Source organism: Mus musculus, chromosome 9 (assembly GCF_000001635.26).
Source record: "Mus musculus strain C57BL/6J chromosome 9, GRCm38.p6 C57BL/6J".
In the NCBI taxonomy this organism is placed as follows: domain Eukaryota; kingdom Metazoa; phylum Chordata; class Mammalia; order Rodentia; family Muridae; genus Mus; species Mus musculus.
Window position 1 is genome coordinate 48,973,021 of NC_000075.6, and position 22,319 is coordinate 48,995,339.

Consider the following 22,319-nt stretch of genomic DNA (forward strand, 5'->3'; position numbering starts at 1 on the left):
CAAGCTGGTCTTAATAATGGAGGATGACTCTGAGCTCCACATCCTCCTCCGCACACCTTCTCAGACAGGGATTATGGGGAATCCATACCTAGCATTAAACAAATTGCTGAGTTTATTACATTTACATATTTATTTGTTGTGTATGTGTACATGTGTTTGAGCACGTGTCATAATGTTCATGTGATGGTCAGGACAAGCTGCTGGGACTGGCTCTGTTCCTTCACCATGTAGATTCAAGGGATCAGACCCAGGTTGCCGGGCTCCTTGGTAAGTGCCTATAGCTGATGAGACATCTCACCAACCCTAGACTTCATTATATGCTCTGTTTTCAGACTATTTGAGCGTCATGTATTCTTCAGTTTGTGTCACTCTTACTTTGCTCTTAATTTGCTTCCAGGAGGGACTGGAGAGATGGCTCAGAGGTTAAGAGCACCTACTGTTCTTCCAGAGGTCCTGAGTTCAATTCCCAGCAACCACATGGTGGCTCACACCATCTGTAATGGGATCTGATGCCCTCTTCTGGTGTGTCTGAAGAGAGCAACAGTATACTCACTTAAAATAAATAAATCTTAAAAAAAAAAAAAAAGCCCGGCTGTGGTGGTGCATGCCTTTAATCCAGGCACTTGGGAGGCAGAGGCAGGCAGATTTCTGAGTTCCAGGCCAGCCTGGTCTACAAAGTGAGTTCCAGGACAGCCAGGGCTATACAGAGAAACCCTGTCTCGAAAAAAACAACCAACCAACCAAACAAACAAACAAATATACTAGCCCAAGTTAGGTTTTTGGGCTTGAGAAATGGCTCAGTGGTTAAGAGCACCAACTGTTCTTCCAGAGGTCCTGAGTTCAAATCCCAGCAACCACATGGTGGCTCACAACCATTTGTAATGGGATCTGATGCCCTCTTCTGGTGTGTCTGAAGAGTGACAGTGTGCTTACATTCATTAAATAAATAAATAAATAAATAAATAAATAAATAAATTTTTTCTTAAAAAAAAGTAGAATTCCCAATAGTAGAAATAAATAAGATCTCACCCCTGAAAAGTTTTTAAACAGAACTGAGCATATAAGTCTGTAATCCCATCATCCTGGATTCTGGGACAGAAGGATTGCCAAGAGTTTGAGGCCAGTATAGGCTACACAGCAATACTGTCTCAAAACAAACAAAAAACAATATGATTTAAAACCATATTGAATTCTGGCATATGTTATGAGAAGTCAAATTCTATAAGGTCTTAGAAACTTCCTGCCACCAGGCCTGGCTACAAATAATTTATTTCATTCACATAATTTTAGGCTTAGATTTATTCCAAACCTACTTTAATAAAGGTTCTCAAATGCTTCAACACCCTGCTCCCCTTCTAGCCCACCATCCAAAGGTAGGGGAGAAAAGATGGTAGATAGGACAAGGGGATGTGGACCTATTTAGAAGTAGTTCTTTGGGGTGTGTCTTAGTTAGGGTTTTACTGCTATGAACAGACACCATGACCAAGGCAAGTCTTATAAAAAACAACATTTAATTGGGGCTGGCTTACAGATTCAGAGGTTCAGTCCATTACCATCAAGGTGGGAGCATGGCAGCATCCAGGCAGGCATGGCACAGACAGAGTTGAGAGTTCTATATCTTCATCCAAAAGCTGCTAGTGGAAGACTGACTTCCAGGCAAGTGGGGTGAGAGTCTTAAGCCCACACCCACAGTAACACACCTATTCCAACCAGGTCAAACCTATTCCATCAAGGACACACCTCCAGATAGTGCCACTCCCTGGTCCAAGAATATACAAACCATCACAGGGTGATTCCAATCTCCGTTTGTCAGGATACCAGCAGTCCAGTTCAGTAGTATCAGGTTGCTGCAGTCCAGTTCAAAAGTACCACCAAACACAAATCAGCAAGGATGGCAAGATGCAGCAGAAACCACTAGGCCTCTGTCAAATCAGCATGAGTCAGCGGGAGTGACCAGGGCCAACCACAACGCCAGGGGTTCTCTGCTGTGTCTCTCTCAAAGAAGATCAGCAAAGGCTTGAGACCAATAAGGAATTGCATAGCTAGCTATGCAAGCACCCCATCACTGTACGTTGAGTCCTATTTATTCTCTCTCTAAACATCACATGTCCTCTCATAGGTCTTGCCTCAGCAAAACATCACATGAATCTACATCACATGAATCTACATCACATGATACAACCAGGAATTTTCACTTCATACAATAGAGATCAGGAAATGAAATGGAGGGATTTCATCCTGGGCCTACAGGGGAGTCTGACCAAGAAAGCTGCACTAGGGGGCCTGGCATGCACACGGCCACACACCCCACTGGTGCAAGGGATCTGCATGGTCTAGGATCACAAAAGGAGAGGACTCCTAGAGGTTTCCCAGATTTCTCCTGGGCAAAGCTTTATTGGTCCAAAAGAAAAGTCTGGCAAAAATCTGAGCTGTAGGCCTTAGCAGTAAAAGCCCAGAAGTCCAGTGGAAACATAGAAACACTACCAGGGATGGAGAAAAGATCTGCAGAGACCATGAAAGGTGCACCATTGCAGAGTACAGCACGACACACGGGGAGGTACAGAGTTTGAGTCTTCAAGAGACAAATACACATGTAGTGAGGATGAACTTCGTGATCCTCCTGTCTCTGCTCTGAAGTGCTGGGGTTACTGGAATGACATCGTGCCTGTTTTTTTGTGATGCTGGAGGTGGAACCTGGACTTTATGCATGCCAGGTGTCTTAGGGTTTTATTGCTGTGAAGAAACACTATGGTCCCAGCAACTCTTATAAAAAAACCTTCACTTGGGGATGGCTTACAGTTTCAGAGGTTTAGTCCATTATGATCATAGAGAACCTGTAGGCTGACATGGTGCTGGAGGAGCCGAGAGTTTACATCTTGATCTGAAGGCAGCCAGGAAGAGACTGTCTTCTGCAGGCAGCCAGGAGGAGACTGGAACTCCATACTGTCTCCAAGGACCCTAAGAACTAGCTTTTTTAGGAGCCCAGTCATGCAGAAATGCAATTAGCTATTTTTAAATGAACATTACTCCTACTAGAGGGCACTCTTCTCTCCCCCGACAGCTTTGATGATTTGTCTGTAAATTTTACCAGAGGCACAGGTTCCTGACCTGACCACATTCTTCTTATTGTGGGTCACTGTTTCAGAGTTACAGCGTGTCGAGGCTGAGAAGGTGCAGTGAGAATCTAAAACAGAAGCAGACATACCCAAAGAAGATTTTCATAAGCATTAAAACAGAAATCAATCATTGAATGGGAATTCATTCTGTCCGTGTACAAGTGAGACTGCTTCTTTGAGCATGTTTGTTTACAGATGTGGCCACACATGACAGTCACCATGGAGTTTCAAACACATCCCATATCCCATGACTTCAGAAGTAACAGGGGTAAACCATTGTGTGTGTGTGTGTGTGTGTGTGTGAATGCACACACGTAGGTGCAAGTGTGTTTGTGAGTATGTGACAGAGGTCAACATCAGGTCACTGTGACTTTTTCCTCTTTATATTTTTTTATCCTTTTTTCTTTTTGTTAGTCAGGGTCTTTCAACACTGACTGGGCTCACTGACTGGGCTAAGCTGGCTGCCAGAGAGTCTCTCAGTGATCTTTCTGCCTCAGGCTCTCAAGTGTCCAGGCATGTGTCACACACCCAACTAATTTCTTCCTCCTCTCCTTCTCCTCCTTTCCCTCTTCTCCTTCTCTTGAGCTTCATGTATCTCAGGTTGGCCTCACATCCAATATCTGGCAAGTGACGACCCTGAACTCAGGGTATACACCCTGAGTCATACTTTGCTCTTAAAGGATGTTGTTAGGAAAGCTGACATCACAGCACTGACCAGTAACATCTGTATCTGGGAGACTGGCTAAGGCAGGGGGATTGCTTTGAAAGTGAGGTCAGCCTGGGCCACATAGCAATATTTTGTCCTAAAAATCAAAACCAAAAAGGACTTCTAGAACCCCTCAGCAACCAGAGCTATGTCCCTCGTTCTGGTGATGAGAGTGTTGATCACCTTGTCCTGTAGACCTGGGGATAGGGACATCACCTAGAAAACCGAATGACACACAACTTCAGCTCTGTCCAGCACTTCAACCCGGAGGCCAGTGTGGAAGTTGCTTGCTCATACTACCCAGGTGTTCCGGTCTTTCGTCATGTACTGAAGGTTGGCTCAGTGACAAGACTGTTTACCCCAAATGCATCACTGGGTAAAAGTCCTTGCTGAACAAGCCTGACTAGCTGAGTTTTGGGTCCTGGAACCAATCCATGGTGAAAGGAGAGAATCAACTTCTAAAAGTTGTTTTCTTTTCTTTTCTCTTTTCTTTAGATTTATTCATTATTATACATAAGTACACTGTAGCTGTCTTCAGACACACCAGAAGAGGGTGTCAGATCTCATTATGGGTGGTTGTGAGCCACCATGTGGTTGCTGGGATTTGAACTCAGGACCTTTGGAAGAGCAGTCAGTGCTCTTAACTGCTGAGCCATCTCACCAGCCCCTGAAGGTTGTTTTCTAACCTCCATGTATATGCCTGCATACAAACACACATAGACACACACACACTAATAATAATAATAATAATAAAAATAATCTTGTTGGTTTTTTTAAAGGATATATGTTGTCTTAGTCAGGGTTTCTATTCCTGCACAAACATCATGACCAAGAAACAAGTTGGGGAGGAAAGGGTTTATTCGGCTTACACCTCCATACTGCTGTTCATCACCAAGGAAGCCAGGACTGGAACTCAAGCAGGTCAGGAAGCAGGAGCTGATGCAGAGGCCATGGAGGGATGTTCTTTACTGGATTGCCTCACCTGGCTTGCTCAGCCTGCTTTCTTATAGAACCAAGACTACCAGCCCTGAGATGGTCCCACCCACAAGGGGCCTTTCCCCCTTGATCACTAATTGAGAAAATGCCTTACAGTTGGATCTCATGGAGGCATTTCCTCAACTGAAGCTCCTTTCTCTGTGATAACTCCAGCTGTGTCAAGTTGACACAAAACTAGCCAGTACATATGTCTTGGCTAAATAATACTTTTTCCAAGGTCATATTCTCTCCTAAGGTGGCTTACTTCCAGTGGGTATAAAGGTCAGCTCTGTTTTCCTCCTCATTTATGGCTAATCTAACATTAAAAACATTCAGCTGAGGCCTACCTTGCAATTGGATGTCTCCTTTTCAGTCTTGCATCTCTTCCTTCTCTCTTGACCCCACAAACACTCCTCAATAGGATTCCTTATACTCAGCCGTTTGGAGTTTACCGTGACAACAGATGCCAACGGCCACCCACAAAGACAGATGCTAACATGGGATTTTGCAGCTGGACAACCTGAGGACTGGCTAGCAAGAGGTCACCATCATCGTAAGTACTGCCCACACCGAGGAGAAGTAGACCTCTTCCAACTTTGCCTGCTGTTGCGTTAGAATAGCATAACACCTGAAAGAAACGAGCCACTGGCTCGTGCAAAGGTTAGGGAGTCGCGTTTTGTTTGCTGGGCTGACTTCTGTGCCTCTGCTCTTCCCTTCCTGCCGTTTGCTTTTACTTTAGTCCGGCTTCACAATCAGTAGGTGACTGAGTATGACCTTGACTTTCAGATCTTTCTTCCTCCACCCAATATGCAAGGGGATACTGGGATTACCACAACGGTCTTTCAAAGACAGTGAGTGCCCCTGCTAAACTTGATTAAAGCTCTGGCAATGAATAAAGAAAACTAGAGGACAAACAGCAATTAAAAACTATGTATGAGCCGGGCGGTGGTGGCACATGCCTTTAATCCCAGCACTCGGGAGGCAGAGGCAGGTGGATTTCTGAGTTCGAGGCCAGCCTGGTCTACAGAGTGAGTTCCAGGACAGCCAGGGCTATACAGAGAAATCCTGTCTCGAAAAACCAAAAACCAAAAACAACAACAAAAAGCTATGTATGAATGCAGAGAGCCATCAGGGTGGTGGCTTTAAGAACATTACCTTTTGCAGTCAAAGGTAGCTAGGAGTGAAAACCTGGACTTAACCAGCAGAATAGCTGTGCTCAAAAAAGTCCAGCAAAACTGTTTCCCAGTATTTATTTATTTATTTATTTATTTGGGGGTGGGGGGTGGGTTTCAAGACAGGGTTTCTCTGTATAGCTCTGGCTGTCCTGAACTCACTCTGTAGACCAGGCTGGCCTCAAACTCAAAAACCCGCTTGCCTCTGCCTCCCAAGTGCTAGGATTAAAGGCAAGTGCCACCACTGTCTGGCTGTGCTTGCTTTTTATTTATTTATTTAATTTATTTTTTTATAGTTTTTTTTTTTTAATTTGGTATTTATTTATTTATTATATGTAAGTACGCTGTAGCTGTCCTCAGATACTCCAGAAGAGGGCATCAGATTTCGTTACGGATGGATGGTTGTGAGCCACCATGTGGTTGCTGAGATTTGAACTCAGGACCTTCGGAAGAGCAGTCGGCGCTCTTAACCATGGAGCCATCTCGCCAGCCCTGTGCTTGCTTTTTAAATGCCAATGTGTTAAACTCTTCCTTTTAATTAGAAATTTTGATCCATTACTATTTAAAGTAATTATTGACATTAACAGATTTAGATCACTCATTTTATATGCTTTCCAGATTAGTTCTTATTGGTTTTGTTTCTTCTTCCATTTTTGTTTTTATAAGATAGGAGGACATCAAACTCAATGCATAGGTGCGGATGACCTTGAACCTCTGATCCCCCTCCCTCCACCTCCTCAGTGCTGGACTACAGACACAGCGCACCATCACGCCCTGTTTAGGGGGTGCTGGAGGTTGAACCGAGGGCATACCGCATACTAAGCAAGCACTGAGCCAACCTAGATACACTGTATCTCTGCACTGTTTATATCATGCTAAGAGTCAAGCCTAGGGCCTCCTCCCTGCTAGGCAAACCCTCTTCTAAAGGCCTAAACTCTGGCCTTTGCTTTGTTTACATTTCTATCTTCATTACCTATTAGTTTTGTGGTTATAGGCTTTACTTTTTTATTAAATAGTTGTTGGGATTCACATTCTCCTTCCCTCTCTCTGTCTCCTTTTTGAAACAGGGTCTTAACGCTAGAGCCCAGGATAACCGGGTACTTATTATGTAGCCCAAGCACACTGGCTTCAAACTTTGAGTAATCTTGGTGCCCCTCCTTCAGGAGTGCTAGGATTCAGGGTGATGGCACCGCAGCCTGCCATTCTTCTCATAGTCACTAGTGTAGGTAGGCATGTGCAGTTCCCTCATTTTATTTTTTTTGTTTGTTTTTTTAGTTTTTTCGAGACAGGGTTTCTCTGTGTAGCCCTGGCTGTCCTGGAACTCACTCTGTAGACCAGGCTGGCCTCGAACTCAGAAATTCACCTGCTTCTGCCTCCCAAGTGCTGGGATTAAAGGTGTGCGCCACCACGTGCGGCTCCCTCCCTCATTTGTGTGTGTGTGTGTGTGTGTGTGTGTGTGTGTGTGTGTTTCCTTTCAAGTACAGCTTTATGGCTCCTGAAGTACAGCGAGGCCTGGATGCCTTTCTGTCAGAGCTCTGACCACTTATCCTACAGTGACTGTGGCCTGCTGTTTTGAGTAAAGCTACAAAGAGGGCACACACCCTTTGCAGAACTTTGGTCTCTGTTTTGATTTCCTTTTCGAGTGTGGTTGATCTCTGAGCCTTTGTCAGGCTCTAGGCAGGCACTTTTTTGGAGTAAACACCCATGCATTGGGGGTAGGGTCTGGGGGGGGGGGGGAGGGAAGGCTGCTCCCCTGTAAAGGAGTGATTATGGAGACTTCCAAGTTGCTCATTGTTGTTATTTCAGATAACAGCCTCCAGAGAAACAAGGAGCCAACTAAAAATAGCTGGTTCACTTGGATCTACTCTTTTCATGAGACTGAGAATAAACCTGGCACATTAAAATACTAATTCTCCACTGAGGCTTTCCTGTCTGCCTCTGGGGTGTGGCTATGTGTGTGTGAGAGAATCGGAGATATAATTTTTATCATTACACTTGCTCATTTATGTAGATGTGCGTGGGAGGGGATGCCACAGCACAGGGGTTGGGACTTCTCCTTCCATGATGAGGGTTGTGGGAATCTAACTTATGACTTCAGGCTGGCTTCTATCCAACTGAGCCATCTCCCCTAGACCTCTGCCATTGTTTTGAACACATTATATGAGCTCAAGAACGTGCTCAATTCTAAATGTGATGACTTTTCCCAATCAGAGTATGTATAATTTCCCCCTGAGAAAAACTTGATTCCAGCAGGCCTGGCATAGGGTTGTAGTCTCAGTCCCAGGAGGCTGGAGCAGTAGGATCCAGAGTTGAAGGCCAGCCTAGGAGACACAAGGACACAGTCTAAATGAAAAACAAAAAACAAAAAACAAAAAAACTGGGTGACAGTGGTGCATGCCTTTAATCCCAGCACTTGGGAGGCAGAGGCAGGTGGATTTCTGAGTTCGAGGCCAGCCTGGTCTACAAAGTGAGTTCCAGGACAGCCAGGGCTATACAGAAACCGTCTCAGAAAAAAACAAAAAAACAAAACCAAAAAAAAAAAAAAAAAAAAAAAAGAAGAAGAAGAAAAGAAAAAGAAAGAAAACCCCCTTCCTAGAGGCCTTACTTAGAGAAGTGTCACCAGGGGTGCCCTTTGTTCTTTGTTTTGCTGAGATAGGCTTTTGTTTTTGTGCTCTAGGCTAGCCTTGGACTCAATACAGTTAGTTCCAGTTTAGTCTCAAACTCACAGCCGTTCTCCTGCCTCAGTCTCCCGAGTGCTGGGATTATAGGCATACACAGCCACACCTGGCCCTCCCTTCATTCTCATTCTCCCCTCTCTTCCCTGTTTTGTTTTGAGACAGGGTTTCTCTGTGTAGCTCTTGCTGTCCTGGAACTTGAACTGTAGACCAGGCTGGTCTTGAACTCATAGAGATCCACCCACCTCTGCTTCCTGAGTGCTGGAACTGAAGGTATGGGCCACTCTGTCTAGCTTCCTCCAGCTCTCTGGGACTGTCATACATGTGTATTGTGTATTTTGATTAAAGTAAGGATTCCAAAGTCCAACTTGGCAAACAAATGAGTTTTAATGAGGTTACTTATATACAGGAGCAGGAATGAGTCAGAGAGAGTTGTTATCACCAAAGTCCATCCCAGCATGAGTGACAGTCCAGTAAAGCTCAAAACTTGAAGTACACTGCATAACTTGCAGGCTTCTTGGCAGGCTGCAGTGGGTCTCTTGCAGGTAGCTTGGCTGGTCTGAGCCTTTTTTTGGGGGGGGGGGGTTTCTCTGTATAGCTCTGGCTGTCCTGGAACTCACTTTGTAGACCATCACTCAGAAATCCACCTGCCTCTGCCTCCCAAGTGCCTGAGCCTCTTTCCAGGCAGCTCAGTTTATCTCAGCAGTCCTGTTTATATGTTTGGGGAGGGTGGGTCCTAGTGACTTCCAGGACTAGTGACTTCCTGGACTACCAGAAGCCTTTGAGTTGTTTATTTCCTTAGCACAAGGTGCTACCTTCCAAAGTGGGTTAAATTTGGAGGAAATTGCTACAGGACAGTGACCTACTGAGATTCAACCGGGCTGCTTACACAAGCCTAAGGATTACTTAGTGATGCACGAACAACTTAACTGTGGCTATACCACTTAAGAAAATGGGGCTACAATCACAAAGGAACTCATACAATATGTACTCACTGATAAGTGGATATTAGCCCAGAAACTTAGGATACCCAAGATATAAGATACAATTTGCTAAACGCATGAAACTCAAGAAGAACGAAGACCAAAGTGTGGACACTTTGCCCCTTCTTAGAATTGGGAACAAAACACCCATGGAAGGAGTTACAGAGACAAAATTTGGAGCTGTGATGAAAGGATGGCCCATCTAGTGATTGCCATATCCTGGGATCCATCCCATAATCAGCTTCCAAACGCTGACACCATTGCATACACTAGCAAGATTTTGCTGAAAGGACCCAGATATAGCTGTCTCTTGTGAGACTATGCCGGAGCCTAGCAAACACAGAAGTGGATGCTCACAGTCAGCTATTGGATGGATCACAGGGCCCCCAATGGAGGAGCTAGAGAAAGTACCCAAGGAGCTAAAGGGAAATGCAACCCTATAGGTGGAACAACAATATGAACTAACCAGTACCCCGGAGCTCTTGTCTCTAGCTGCGTATGTATCAAAAGATGGCCTAGTCGGCCATCACTGGAAAGAGAGGCCCATTGGACTTGCAAACTTTATATGCCCCAGTACAGGGGAACGCCAGGGCCCAAAAGAGGGAGTGGGTGGGTAGGGGAGTGGGGGTGGGTGGGTATGGGGGACTTTTGGGATAGCATTGGAAATGTAAATGAGGAAGATACCAAATAAAAATTTAAAAAAAAAAAAGAAAGAAAATGGGGCTAGAGAGACCGCTCAGTGGTTAAAGGCATACACTGCCCTTGTTGAGGCCCCGAGTTTGAGTCTCAGCACCCACATAAACGGTTTACTACTGGCGAGGCTTAGGAATTCAAGTTTCTTGTACTGACTTCTTTTGTTCTGTGATTTGGCTCTCCTGTGTGTACAGACACTGGACACACCTGCCTTTGATTGTATAATCAGTAATAACTTAATCAGTCTCTCTATAATTTTCTATTACTTTTTAAAACTTTATGTATAGGAGTGCTCTATCTGCATGTACAACTGAATACCAGAAGAGGGTAATAGACGGTAGATGGTTGTGAGCCACCATGTGGTTGCTGGGAATTCAACTCAGGACTCTTGTGAGTGCCCGACTCGCCAGCAAAGCAGATACCACAACAGGATCCTTCTGCACACGTTTATTGGGAGAGCTTGATTGCAGAGGCAAAAAGACCCCCACACCCAGAACTGTTGCTGCTTATATAGGCCTAGGAGAGGCGTGTCTCACACCCAGATTGGTTATGCTTTCCACCTCATTTGCATGTTCCTCATCTGATTGGCTATTCTCTCTCAGTACCTCACTGAGCCTCATTATCATACCTCATTTGCATGCCCCCCATCTGATTGGTTATTCTCTCAGTATCTCATGGAGCCTCATTATCATGCCCGGGCGAGGCAGTGACTTGGTGAAAAACTTTACTGCATATGTACACATTGGTTGTTTACCCAAACTTATGCGTGGTGGCCAGCGCCACCCTGCAACGGCACATGTGGCTTCCCACACACAGGACCTCTGGAAGAGCAGCCAGTGCTTTTTAATGCTCTTAACTACTGAGGCATCTCTCCAGGGCCCTCCCATTCTAATTTTATCAAGTCTAATGGTTCTGTCTTCAGAGAATCCTGACAAGGATGGACCTGATAGACACAGGTCCCAAATTTATTCCACATAGGAGACTAAGGCAGAAGTATAGAAAGTTCAAAGCCAGCCTGGGGAACTTAATGAGATCATCTCAAAGTGTTAAGTTTAACATGGCAGTAAAGACTTACCATCATTTGACCAGGTGGAGGCAGAGGACCAAGAATTTAAGGCCAACCACGGCTACACAGTCTGAGGCAAGTCCAATCCACGTGACATCCTGTTTCAAAAAAAACCCAAACCAATATCACCAACAATAAGAACCCTCTTCCCAAACATTAAAAGGGGTGGTAGGTGGCTTAGTGCATGAGCTAGAGTCAACACAGCTTATTACACACATGGCCTGAAAACGGGAATTTGGAACATGGGGCAACTGTTCAGGATTAAGACACGATGCTGAGCTCTGTGAAGGTCCTGGCCATTCAGTTGTCTTTATACAAACCACTCGAGTCAGTCTACGTTTCTCTTCGCGTCCCCAGATTAGGAAATGGCTAAGAGGTCTGGTGGGAAAATCTGTCAGCAGAAGGAACCCAGCAGCCTTACCAAGCTTATGGGGAGCTGGGGGCAGGCTGGACGCAGATGCAAGGCTCAGCAAGCGCGGGATGGAGTAAAAAAGGAGTCTTGGAAACCCAGAGGCCTCACCGCCCACTTCCTGGGCACCTAAGGCGGAAATAGCAACAGCTGGCGAGGCGACGCTGACCCCTTAGTTTGTGCCCGGCTGCGGTCACGTGGGCCAGAGCACGCGAAGACGCCCCGCCTCCGGCTCACGCAAACCAGGGGCGGGCGCGTGGGTGACGCCTCTGGCGCACGCTGCGGGCGTGAGCAGAGTGTATGGGCGGGGCCACCGGGGCTCTAAATTGGCGTGGGCGGAGCCTTGGGAGAGGGAACCTCGGCTGTGTGGGTGGGGCATGTAGGCGGGGTCTCCGGCGCAAGCCGCAAGATGGGTGGGAGTCGGCTGGCGGGGGTGGGGCATCCAGCGAACGCCGTGGGAGGAGCCTCTGCCGCGTGCTGTGGGTGGGGAGTGTTGGGAGCGGGCTGGCGTGGGCGGGGCTTCCATCGCGCGCCGCGGGCGGGGGCGGGACGTGTGGGCGGTGCCTCCCGGTGCTCCCGGGCTTCGGGGGCGGTGGTGGTGGCGGTGGCGACCGCGGCGAAGACGACAACGAGAGTGGGGCTACACGCGGAGGGACACCACGGCCATGACTGCGGAGCTGCAGCAGGACGACTCGGCGGGGGCGGCGGACGGCCATGGCTCGGTGAGCGGCGGGTGAGGGTAGCGGGGCCCGGGTTCCGGCTGAGAGGGGCGCGGCGGGCCAAGCGGGCGAGGGCCGACAGAGGCCGGGGCCTGCGGGCTAGGGCGAGAGCAACCCGGTCTTCCCGGGACTTTGCGAGGCTGGGTCCGCGAGCCTGTGTGAGGTTGCCTGGGTGTATAAGCCAGCTAAGGTTCCGAGCGGGATTGTGGGACCCGGTGCTAGGGACCCTAACGGGAGGGGTTGCACGTGAGATCGTAGGCAGCGAGGTCACCCCGAAGTGTGCACCGGGCCCGACCCAGCAGCTAAAAACTTCCCAAAAGCACGGCCACGGTGCCTTGTTCTGACTCTCAAATCAGTTTTATGGCAGTGGCTTCTCTGAGGCTAACGCAGACTTAAGTTATCTCACTTAAAGCCGGCGTTTATCAACAAAGTGCAAAAAAGACCCGGAGCCCCACTCCTCCCTTTTCCCGCCCCGCTTTTCATTCAGTTCTTTTTTTCCCTCGGAAACAAATCAGCTTCCCGAATTATCTCATTGATCACTGTAGGTTTTGAAGGAGGGGAGAGAAAAGCACAATGAATAGAAGGCACTTTACTATGTTCCTAGTAATATAAAAAGGTTGAAAAATATTACAAGGCTCTTAGGGCTTAGATGGTGGGCCTTTAGTAACACTGATTTGGAAAAAAAATCAAAAGGCTCATAATGTCTTTTAAAGAAACTTGGGAAGTGGGCAATTTGAGACTGTCATCCAGTTTTACTTTGGAATGTTATAACGTAACACAACATCCTCGTCCCTCAAGAACTGCACTTTTTAAATGACAAAATGGAAAACCTATACCAAGGATTCAAATACCGAGTTTGCAGTCGAGAAAATTTATAAAATATTTAGAATAAAAATTTGAGATACTGCTAAGAAAAACTCTATAATTAAATTCTATAATTAATGTCTTCTATAGTTAAATTTTAATAATTTGAGGTGCTGAGGATCAAGCCTAGGGCCTATCGCATGAGATAATCAAGCACTACACCCCCAGACTACAAGTTTAAAACATAGCAGGCTCTTTAAAATTCATGTAGAAAAAGATATCTCTAAGTCTTGGCCTGTAAAATGAAAGTAGGTGGATTTTTTTTTTTTTTTTTTTTTGGCGATCAGATAAAAATTGTTTATTACTCAACAGTGTCTTTTGGACATTGGGTCTGTATTTTTCTCTGTTTTCCTCCCCACAAGTCTACTTGTGTTGGGGACAGTGACTTATAAACAGGTGGTGAGATTTGGTTTTGAGACAGTCATATTGATACTATTTTGAGGGAGAGCAAGTCATATTTAAATTTGTTCTGGGCCCGTCATTTAAGACCACATGCCTTTCGATCAGTGGTATTTTCATTTACCTCTGTCACAGGCTGCTGAGGAGTGACCGGTAGTTGAGCACTCTCTATTTGAGGGTTTGCATGTAAGGTGTTTGAGCATTGTGTATAAAGTCAGAGCTATTTTGGGAAGGTTTGGCACTCCCAGGCTGTGGCTAGCTGCAGTAGCCTGATTCTGGGCGGGCGACCTGCGGAGTGATGACATTTACTGGTTAGTATTCCCAGAGATTTTGCCCCAGGCTGACAGATGATAAGCTTTGAAGGCTTGATAGCCCGTTGCCCTTTTTTCTCAGGTCAGGATAAAATGCTTGAGGCATGGGTTACCTTGAAGGTGTGGGTGCTGCATAACTTTGACATTTCATGAGAGTATTAATAACTTCTTCCTCTTGATAAGCTCCGTGTAGGACGGATTCTTTCTTTTGACTTCACAAGGCTTTCTCCTTTCCCTTAAAAGATGTTTAATATAGTTGAGAGGAGCTATCCTCCCCCGACACTCAGGAGCTATTTAAAACTTGCCACGTTTTCCCTTCCCCAGTTGGTCATTTGTACAAAGGACAGACAAAACTATGTATAGGCTCTCCAGGATTTCAGTGAGGGCTCTGGAACCCGAGCCGACACTTGGTTATCTTTGAATCCCCCAGACTGGTGAGTTAAGGACACCTTCCTGTGTTTTAATCAGTTCTCACCTTAGGTAAAAACCTGCTGGGAAGTTTTCTGTTGGAGTAGGAGAAACAGCTTGAAGTCAGTTTGCTTCTTAGGAACCTGATGCCCTTGACTCGTTGGGGGAGGATTCAGGACACACAATCCCCTCCCCCGCTCTCCCACTTGGAACCCAGGGCCTCTGCATTCTAGGCAAGTGCTGCTTCCTCACTGAGCTTTGTTGTGCTGGCTGTTTCGGTTGGTTCTGATTTTCCTTCGAGGTATCTTTGTGGTTTTTGGTTTGGTTTGGTTTTTGAGACCAAGGCTGGCCTGGAACTTGGGAGTTAGTCATCCTGCCTTAGTCTCCCAGGTGTACTTAACTCCTGTCAGGTTGTGAATTTTTTTTTTTTTTTTTTTTTGAGTGTTAGAAAGTTGTAATCTGGCTCCCCAACTCTCCTGCTCTTTGAGCCACAGTTATTGTGCACACAGAGAGTGCTGTATTTTGAGCTCGTAAACAGATAATCTCTTATCAGGTGGCCCGGTGCATTCTGTTTCATCAAAATGACTTTTTGTGTAGGTGTTTTTGAGACAGGTTTTCTTGTAGCCCAGACTGACCTTCAACTTTGTAGGGGAGGATGACCTTGACCCTTGAGGCTCCTGTGTCTGTTTTCTAACTGCTGTATATAGGCTTGGGCTACAGTACCTTATTATAATCAAAGACATTTAAAATAATGCCAACACTACAAGTAATAACTAACACACACACACACACACACACACATACACACACACACACAGAGACACATGGTCTCCCTGTAACCCAGGCTGCGCTCCTGAGTGCTGGGATTACAAACTTGGTCCTCCTACCCAGGTTCCTCCTCTCAGCCCTTTAGTGTTAGGCACAGCCTTGGCTTGTTAGACATCACTTTCCACCTTGTTAGAGACACTGTCCCCTGCATGTGGCAGGCTAGCTGGCCCTGGCCCTTCTAGGGATTCTCTGCCTCCCACCCCTCTGTAGCAGGAGTGCTTGGATGACATTGCTGTTGTGTGTCCGGCTTTTATGTGGGTTCTTGGGAATCGAACTCAGGTCCTTATGCTTGTGGGGCAAGTGCTTTTATAGTGATAAGCCATCTCACACTCCCCTTTAAATTTATTTGTTTACTTTTATTTGTGTGTGTGCCTTCATGTGTTTATGGGCACAGTGCCTGTGTGCGTGCGCGCTGTTCCTGGAGAGGTCATTAGATCTAGAACCTGGGTATAGCTCACCTACACCTGTGAGCTCTTGGTGTTGTAGGTGTTACGATCTAAACCCAGCTCCTCATCTGCAAGTGCTCTTAACTGCCAAGCCGCCTCTCTCTCCGGCCCTCACTTCCATTTTGTGGAGATGACAGGTTTTTATGTAGCTCAGGCTGTGTGAACTTGTCAGGTGCTCAGACTCTGCAGCAGACTCTTCTGAATTACTGCTCTCTTAACTGTGCCACCATGCCTGTCCTCCCAGCCCTTTTCTTTTTTGAGAGAGGCCTGGGGTCTCACTGTATACCTCTTGCTGCCCTTGAACCTTGTAATAGACTAGGCTGGCATCATATTCTCTGAGATCCCTGTCTTCTCCCACTGGGTTTAAAGGTATGTGCCACCATACCCAGCCTTTTGTTTTGTTTGCTTTTCTTTTTGAGGCAGGGTTTGTGTGTGTGTGTGTGTGTGTATGTGTGTGTGTGTGTGTGTGTGTGTGTGTGTGTGTGTGTGTGTAGCCTTGAGCTTCCTAGAACTAGCTCTGTAGAACAGCAGTGCATCCGCCTCTTTCTCAGATAGGGTCTTTCTGTACAGACCAGGCCAGCCTTGAGCTTGGAACAGTTCTCCTGCCTCACTCAGTTTCTTGAGTGCTGGGATTTTCTTGTGTGTCTTTACTTTCCAGCAACAGGACGCTTTCTGTCAGGGCAGATTTACTTCAAACTGAGGCTTTTGTTTTGTTTTGTTTTTTTTTAAAGATGTATTTATTTATTATATGTAAGTACATTGTAGCTGTCTTCAGACACTCCAGAAGAGGGAGTCAGATCTCGTTTCGGATGGTGTGAGCCACCATGTGGTTGCTGGGATTTGAACTCTGGACCTTCGGAAGAGCAGTCGGGTGCTCTTACCCACTGAGCCATCTCACCAGCCCTGAGGCTTTTGTTTGAGGTATTCTCATAAAGTAGCCCTGACTGGCCTGGAACTTACTATGTAAGCCAGAAAAGCCTTGAACTCACAGAGATCTGCTTGTACCTGCCTCCCAAGTGCTGCCCAGGAGTGTGCCCCCATGCTTGAGTCAAAGTGAGTATGTTTATTTTGTGTATTTGTGTCGTGCTGGGGACCAAACCCTAGCGGGCTAGGGAAGCCCCTCACCTCTGAGCTCTGTCCCCTCCTGTGGCTGTTGTTTTGTGGGGTTTGGTTTGTTTTGAGACAGGGTCTTACTGCAGTTTTTGAACCTTCCTACCTTACCTCCCAGAGGTATTACTACAGGTGCCCCAGCACAGAGCCCTGCTTAGCTACCTTCCTCCTCTCCTCCTCCGCTCTCTTACTCTTTCGTTTTTTGTTCTTGTTTTGTTTGTTAGTTTAAGATGAGCTCTCAGATAGCTCAGGCTGGCCTTGAACCCTGTGGTTGAGGATGCTGAAGGTGACATGGGACTGATCTTCTTGCCTCTGCCTCCCAAGCACTTGGGTTGCAGATGTGCACCACCACACTTGGGTCACATTTGCTTAAAGTCTTTCCTAGAACTCTTCTAGTGGTTTAAACTTTGAAAAGATTAATACAGTTTTTTACATTAGTTTTGTGAGGGGAGGGCAGGGAGGAACATGGGCACCCACGTGGAAGTCAGAAGACATCTTGTCGGAGCTGGTTCTCTCCACAGTGTGAGTCCCCGGAGCTGACCTCCGGTGCTCAGGCTCTGCAGCAGGTGACTGCTTGGTCTCAGTGTTTACAGTCTTCCTAATTGTCAGAGCTTGCCCTTGTTCAAGAGCTATTTGAGGTTTTGTCCACCTGGTTCCCTAGCATCTCGTCTTATTTCCATGGAAAAACTATACCTTGTTTAATCCTGCTTGTTTCTGAGAGGCCAACCTCTCTCAGCAGGGAGAATTTGCACTCCAGAAGATATTATACAATGTCCTGGGACTCTTCTTTTTAATTAGTTTATTTTGACCTTATGTATGGGGGTTTGCCTGTATGGATGTCTGTGCTCCATGTGCATGGAATGCCCACAGAAGCAGGGAAAGGGCATTACATCCTCTGGCATTGGAGTTGTAGATAGTTTTTAGCTGCCTTGTGGGTGTTCTGCAAGAGTAGCAAGTCCCCTGAACCACTGAGCCATCTCTGCGGCCCCTGGGGAGGTTTTCCATTATGACTGTGGGGAAGAGTGCTGCTGGCATCTCACCTGGTATAGTTTAACCTCCCAAGAGTAATAATGTCTGGTCTGTTATGTGCACAGTGTGGGTACAAGTAAAGAAACCCTCATCGAAGCTATTTGTGCTCCTTTAGCCTAACCCCACAAATTCTCAGTCTTCCCGATGCCAAGGGTGATCAGCCACTTCTGCTCACCAGGAATTTAGACATAGGAAGTTGGTGTGTGAGCTGGCTATGGCCAGTCCCGGTGCCCAGCCCCTGCTCAGTGGTCTATGTTGAACACTAGGATGGAGTGCTGATAACGTGGGATCAAGGGTGTTTCAAGGGAAGGGGCACTTGGGCCCCCACCTTAGACCTACTAAATCAAAGTCTGCTTGGGGGCTGGAGAGAAGGTTCAAAGACTTAAGAGCACTGGTTGCTCTTCCAGAGGACCCAGGTTCAATTCTCAGCACCCACATGGCAGCTCACACCTGCCTAACTGCAGTTCAAGGTGATCCAATACCCTCACACAGACATACACTCAGGCAAAACACCAGTGTACATAAATACATTTTTTTTAAAAGGGCTTCAGTTCACTCTTCGCTCAGGTCTGCCTGGAACATATTATACAGGTCAGGTGGCCTTCAAGCACACAGCAAACCTCCTGTCTCCTCCAGAATGCTTGGATTGCAGGTAGAGATTAAACCCAAGGCTTCAAGGCCACCCAGTCTACCTACTGAGCCACATCCTTAGCCCCAATTCTGCCTTTTGCTTCCATCCCTGGGGGACTCATTTGCATATTAGCCTTTTAGAAGCTTAAGGATAGAATTCCCTTTCTGCTGTGAATAGGAGCCCTTAATCCCGAGAACAACAAACCCTCCAAAACCTTGTCAACAGCATTTTCTGCTGTCCCCGCCCCCAGATGTAGTTCTCTTGGTTTCCAGATCCACCTCTTTTCTTCCTTTTCTAAGTGAATAGAACCTCCGGATTTTATTGTCTTCTATCATCTTCATAACAAAACCAGGTGGGTTCGAACTAGAAGACCTGGCCTCCCCTCCTCTCTCAGCTCAAGGCTTGCAGCTCTTAAAAGAGCTCTTAGCTCTACAGATAGATAGGCTCAGCTTCCAAGCCACACCATGCGTCTTACACCTTTGTTTTTTTCTAGAAAATAGGCTCAGTCTGCTCACTTCCTGTCATCAGGCCTCTTCCCCTGGTCACACTGAGAAAATACTGTGCCACCATGATGCTTGCCACGTTCCTTAAGGGAAAGTCTCAGAGTTTTAAACTTGTTGACCATTTTTGCCAGAGTGCCTTTGACACTGAGTAACCTTTTCTAAAACAGCTTTGTGGAGGCATGAGAGTTGCTATAAGTTTGGTATTGGTGAAAAAGTGAGGCCCTGTTTCAAAAAAGGAAGAGACCCCTGCCCCCCTCATAACTGTGTGTTTAAGAGTTGGAAAAAGCCAGGCGTGGGTGCACGCCTTTAATCCCAGGCAGAGGCAGGCAGATTTCTGAGTTCCAGGCCAGCCTGGTCTACAAAGTGAGTTCCAGGACAGCCAGGGCTATACAGAGAAACCTTGTCTCGAACCCCCTCCCCACCCCCACCCCCCCAAAAAAAAGAGTTGGAAAAAAGAAGAGCTGGGTGTTGATGGTGCATGACCACAATCCAAGTATGCGGGAGGCAGAGGTAGGTGGAGCTCCAAGTTTCAGGATAGCCAGGACTACACAGTGAGACCTTGTCTTTAAAAAGAAGAGAAGAGAAGAGAAGAGAAGAGAAGAGAAGAGAAGAGAAGAGAAGAGAAGAGAAGAGAAGAAGCTAATATAGAGACCTTGAAACCACAGCCCTGACCAGGATCACCTCAGCTGAGGGGATGAGGCAAGTGGGTTTCTAGATCTCTGCAGGGATGGAGGTGTTAAGTGAAGTTTCTGCAAAGCTCTCATCGTAAGGTGGCCATGGCCATGTGCTCTGGGCTCCAGCAAGTCCTGAGCTGATTGGCCAGTGGCTTACAGAGAGCCGACATGGTTTTACCCAGTCAGCATCTGCTGGTGCCTGGTGTCGAGGCTTGCCAAAAAGACTTATTTTACACACACAATTTATTAGAGAGTCAGAGGGCACGTGTGCTGTGGGGGGCGGGGGGGTGTCAGAGGACAACTTGTAAGGAGTTATGTTTCTTCTGCCATATACGTTCTAAGGATGGAACTTAGGTCATCCGGCTTGGCAGCAAGCTCTTTTTTACCTGGGGAGCCATCTCAGCAGCCTGTGGAAAAACATTTAAAATGTTTTAAAATAATTTTTTAATTTTTTTATTATTTATATGTATGTATGTCTGTATATGTGCCCAAACAGGTGAGAGAGGTTGGCTCCCTGAAGCTGGAGTCCCAGGCAGTTGTGACCTATCTGATGCGGGTGCTGGGAATAGAATTTGGGTCCTCTGCAGGAGCAACATATGCTCCCCACCTTAAGCCGTTTCTCCAGCCTGAACCTGTGAAATCTTAAGCAGATTCCTTTACATACACACATTGGGGTGGACTGATCCAGCCTGGCTTGAGTTCTGAGAGTTGCCTAGCTCTGATGTCAAAGCACTTCTCCCATTGTATCATGAGCCTTCCTAGACCCAAACTTCCTGATGCCCACTTGACTGGAAGGCGCTTGAACCTGCTTCATACCTCTCAAGGCAGATTTTGTAAATCTAGAATGTAGAGTCTTCCGAGTGGCACAACTAGGAAATGGTGGTGCTGAGACTGGACCGTCTTTTCTCTAGGGTGGCAGTGGTTTTCTACAAACAGGAGCAGACTTTACTTGGACACTGAGATGATTCTTTGACATCCTGTGGATGCTATGAATCTCATTTTCCAGGCACAAAAACGTGATGCTTGGGAAGGTTGTGATAGGTGAGATGTGAGTCCCCCTCAGCGTGAACTGGCTTTCCAGTCAAGCCAGCCTAAAGGTCTTCTGGAGTGGTTCCAGCAGCATGCTGCTTGACTCTCAGATACGATGTAAATTTGAGTCTCCTGGGCAATGGTGGTGTGCACTCATCAGCTCAGCATTCTGGCAGGAGCTCCAGCCACCCTGTGCCCCAGAGCAGGACTGTCTTTGCTTGTTTGGTTTTTTAGGTCTCTAAGTTTTGATCACCCTAAAAGAAAAGGTGGATATGTTGAGTGTCTTTCCTTGGTCATGCTCTCCCTTTAGTTTTTCCTGTTACTGTTTGTGTGTGTGTGTAGTGTGCACGTACAGGGTGTGTGTGTGCGCGCGTGTGTGTAGGGAGGACAGCTTTGTGGAGTCAGTTGCACACACTTCCACATCCCTCTGAGAATACGTGACTGAAGCTTTATTCCTGTTGTCTGAGGTGCCAAGGTGTGCTCTACCTCCCTGCTTTCCGCCAGCACCCTGCCCCCTCCTCTCCTCACCACTGCTTTGCCCAAAAGCCCTGTCACTCAGCTGAAATGTCTTTCCCTCACCCCATTTTGAAATAGTTGTTAACATGCGCTAAAAACAAATAAATAGATAACCTTTCCCAAGGGCTGGAGAGATGCTTTGGTTAACAGCATTCACTGCTCAATTCCCAGCACTCACAAGACAGTTTACAACTCCAGTTCTCCCAGATCTTATGCCTTCTTCTGCCCTCTGTAGATACTGCATGCATATGGTGCATAGACATACATGCAGCTAACACACCAACACACGCAAAAATAGTAAATAATCAAAATATTAAAAATTGTAAATACACTTTCTGAGCCAGGAGGATGGCATAGCAGATACCAGGTGCTTGCTGCCATACCTAACAACCTGACCTGAGTGTCATCCCTGGGACCCACACAGAGGAAGAAGAGAACCAGCTTGCACAGCTTGTCCTACCTCCACAAATAAAGACACTTCTGTACACACAGTGCCCCCATTTGTCTGTGGCAGAGCCGCTGGCCTTCTCACATTCTATCTGAATTCATCCTGACCCCAGGAACCCGGTGCCGGAGCAAGACACGCCTGACAATGACATTTTACTGTGCCTGAATTTCTAAAACTGGGCACATGAACCCGATGGCCCAGCTTCCTGTTATCTTGCCCACATACTATACTGTTGGGTACTGTTTTTCTTAGGTTTTGTAGGCGTGTTCCACATGGCTGCTGGCTTTGTGGTCTCTTCTTATATTTTAGTTGGGTGTGTACTGAAAGAAGAAGCACTCTCTTAGGTCTTCTAAAGCAAGGCATAGGAAGGACATCATATGTAGTCTGAGAAATACTCCTGGTCACCTGTTCTGGTGAGATGAACAGAGGTAGCCTCTAGCTGTGGCGATGGGGTGAAGGAGCAGTTCCTTTGTGTGTGTGATCTAGTACTTTTGGGACTCCTTTCTCCTGGGTTGTAGGGGCGGGGGGAGGAAAGCGAGCCATTTATATATGTATATATATATATTTTTTTTTTTTTTTTAAAGATTTATTAATTTAATTATATGTAAG

At 46.6% G+C, this 22,319-nt stretch overlaps 1 protein-coding gene and 1 long non-coding RNA gene across 11 annotated transcripts in view; one reads left to right on the plus strand and one right to left on the minus strand.

Annotated features, from left to right (window-relative positions):
* Positions 1-1,497: 1,497 nt before the first annotated feature.
* On the minus strand, positions 1,498-12,109 carry Gm51673. 2 transcript variants are annotated; one of them, XR_003948157.1, is made up of 3 exons: positions 11,808-12,109; positions 11,396-11,484; positions 1,498-3,184 (listed from the first exon to the last, which is right to left on the minus strand). It is a non-coding gene; the product is annotated as a predicted gene, 51673 (long non-coding RNA). The 2 variants fall into 2 exon arrangements; XR_003948156.1 differs by lacking the exon at positions 1,498-3,184 and adding an exon at positions 6,414-8,290.
* Positions 12,110-12,298: 189 nt separating this feature from the next.
* Usp28 (ubiquitin specific peptidase 28) overlaps positions 12,299-22,319 on the plus strand; it is a 57,199-nt gene continuing 47,178 nt past the window's right edge. For 5 of the 9 annotated variants that reach the window (XM_006510259.4, XM_006510261.4, XM_006510260.4 and 2 more), the window contains exon 1: positions 12,299-12,517. In XM_006510259.4, coding sequence (XP_006510322.1) covers positions 12,461-12,517 — 57 coding nt within the window. In that variant the 5' untranslated portion in view covers positions 12,299-12,460. The remainder of the gene's footprint in view (positions 12,518-22,319) is intronic. The other 4 variants (XM_030244323.1, XM_030244324.1, NM_001359739.1 and 1 more) reach the window with 2 other exon arrangements.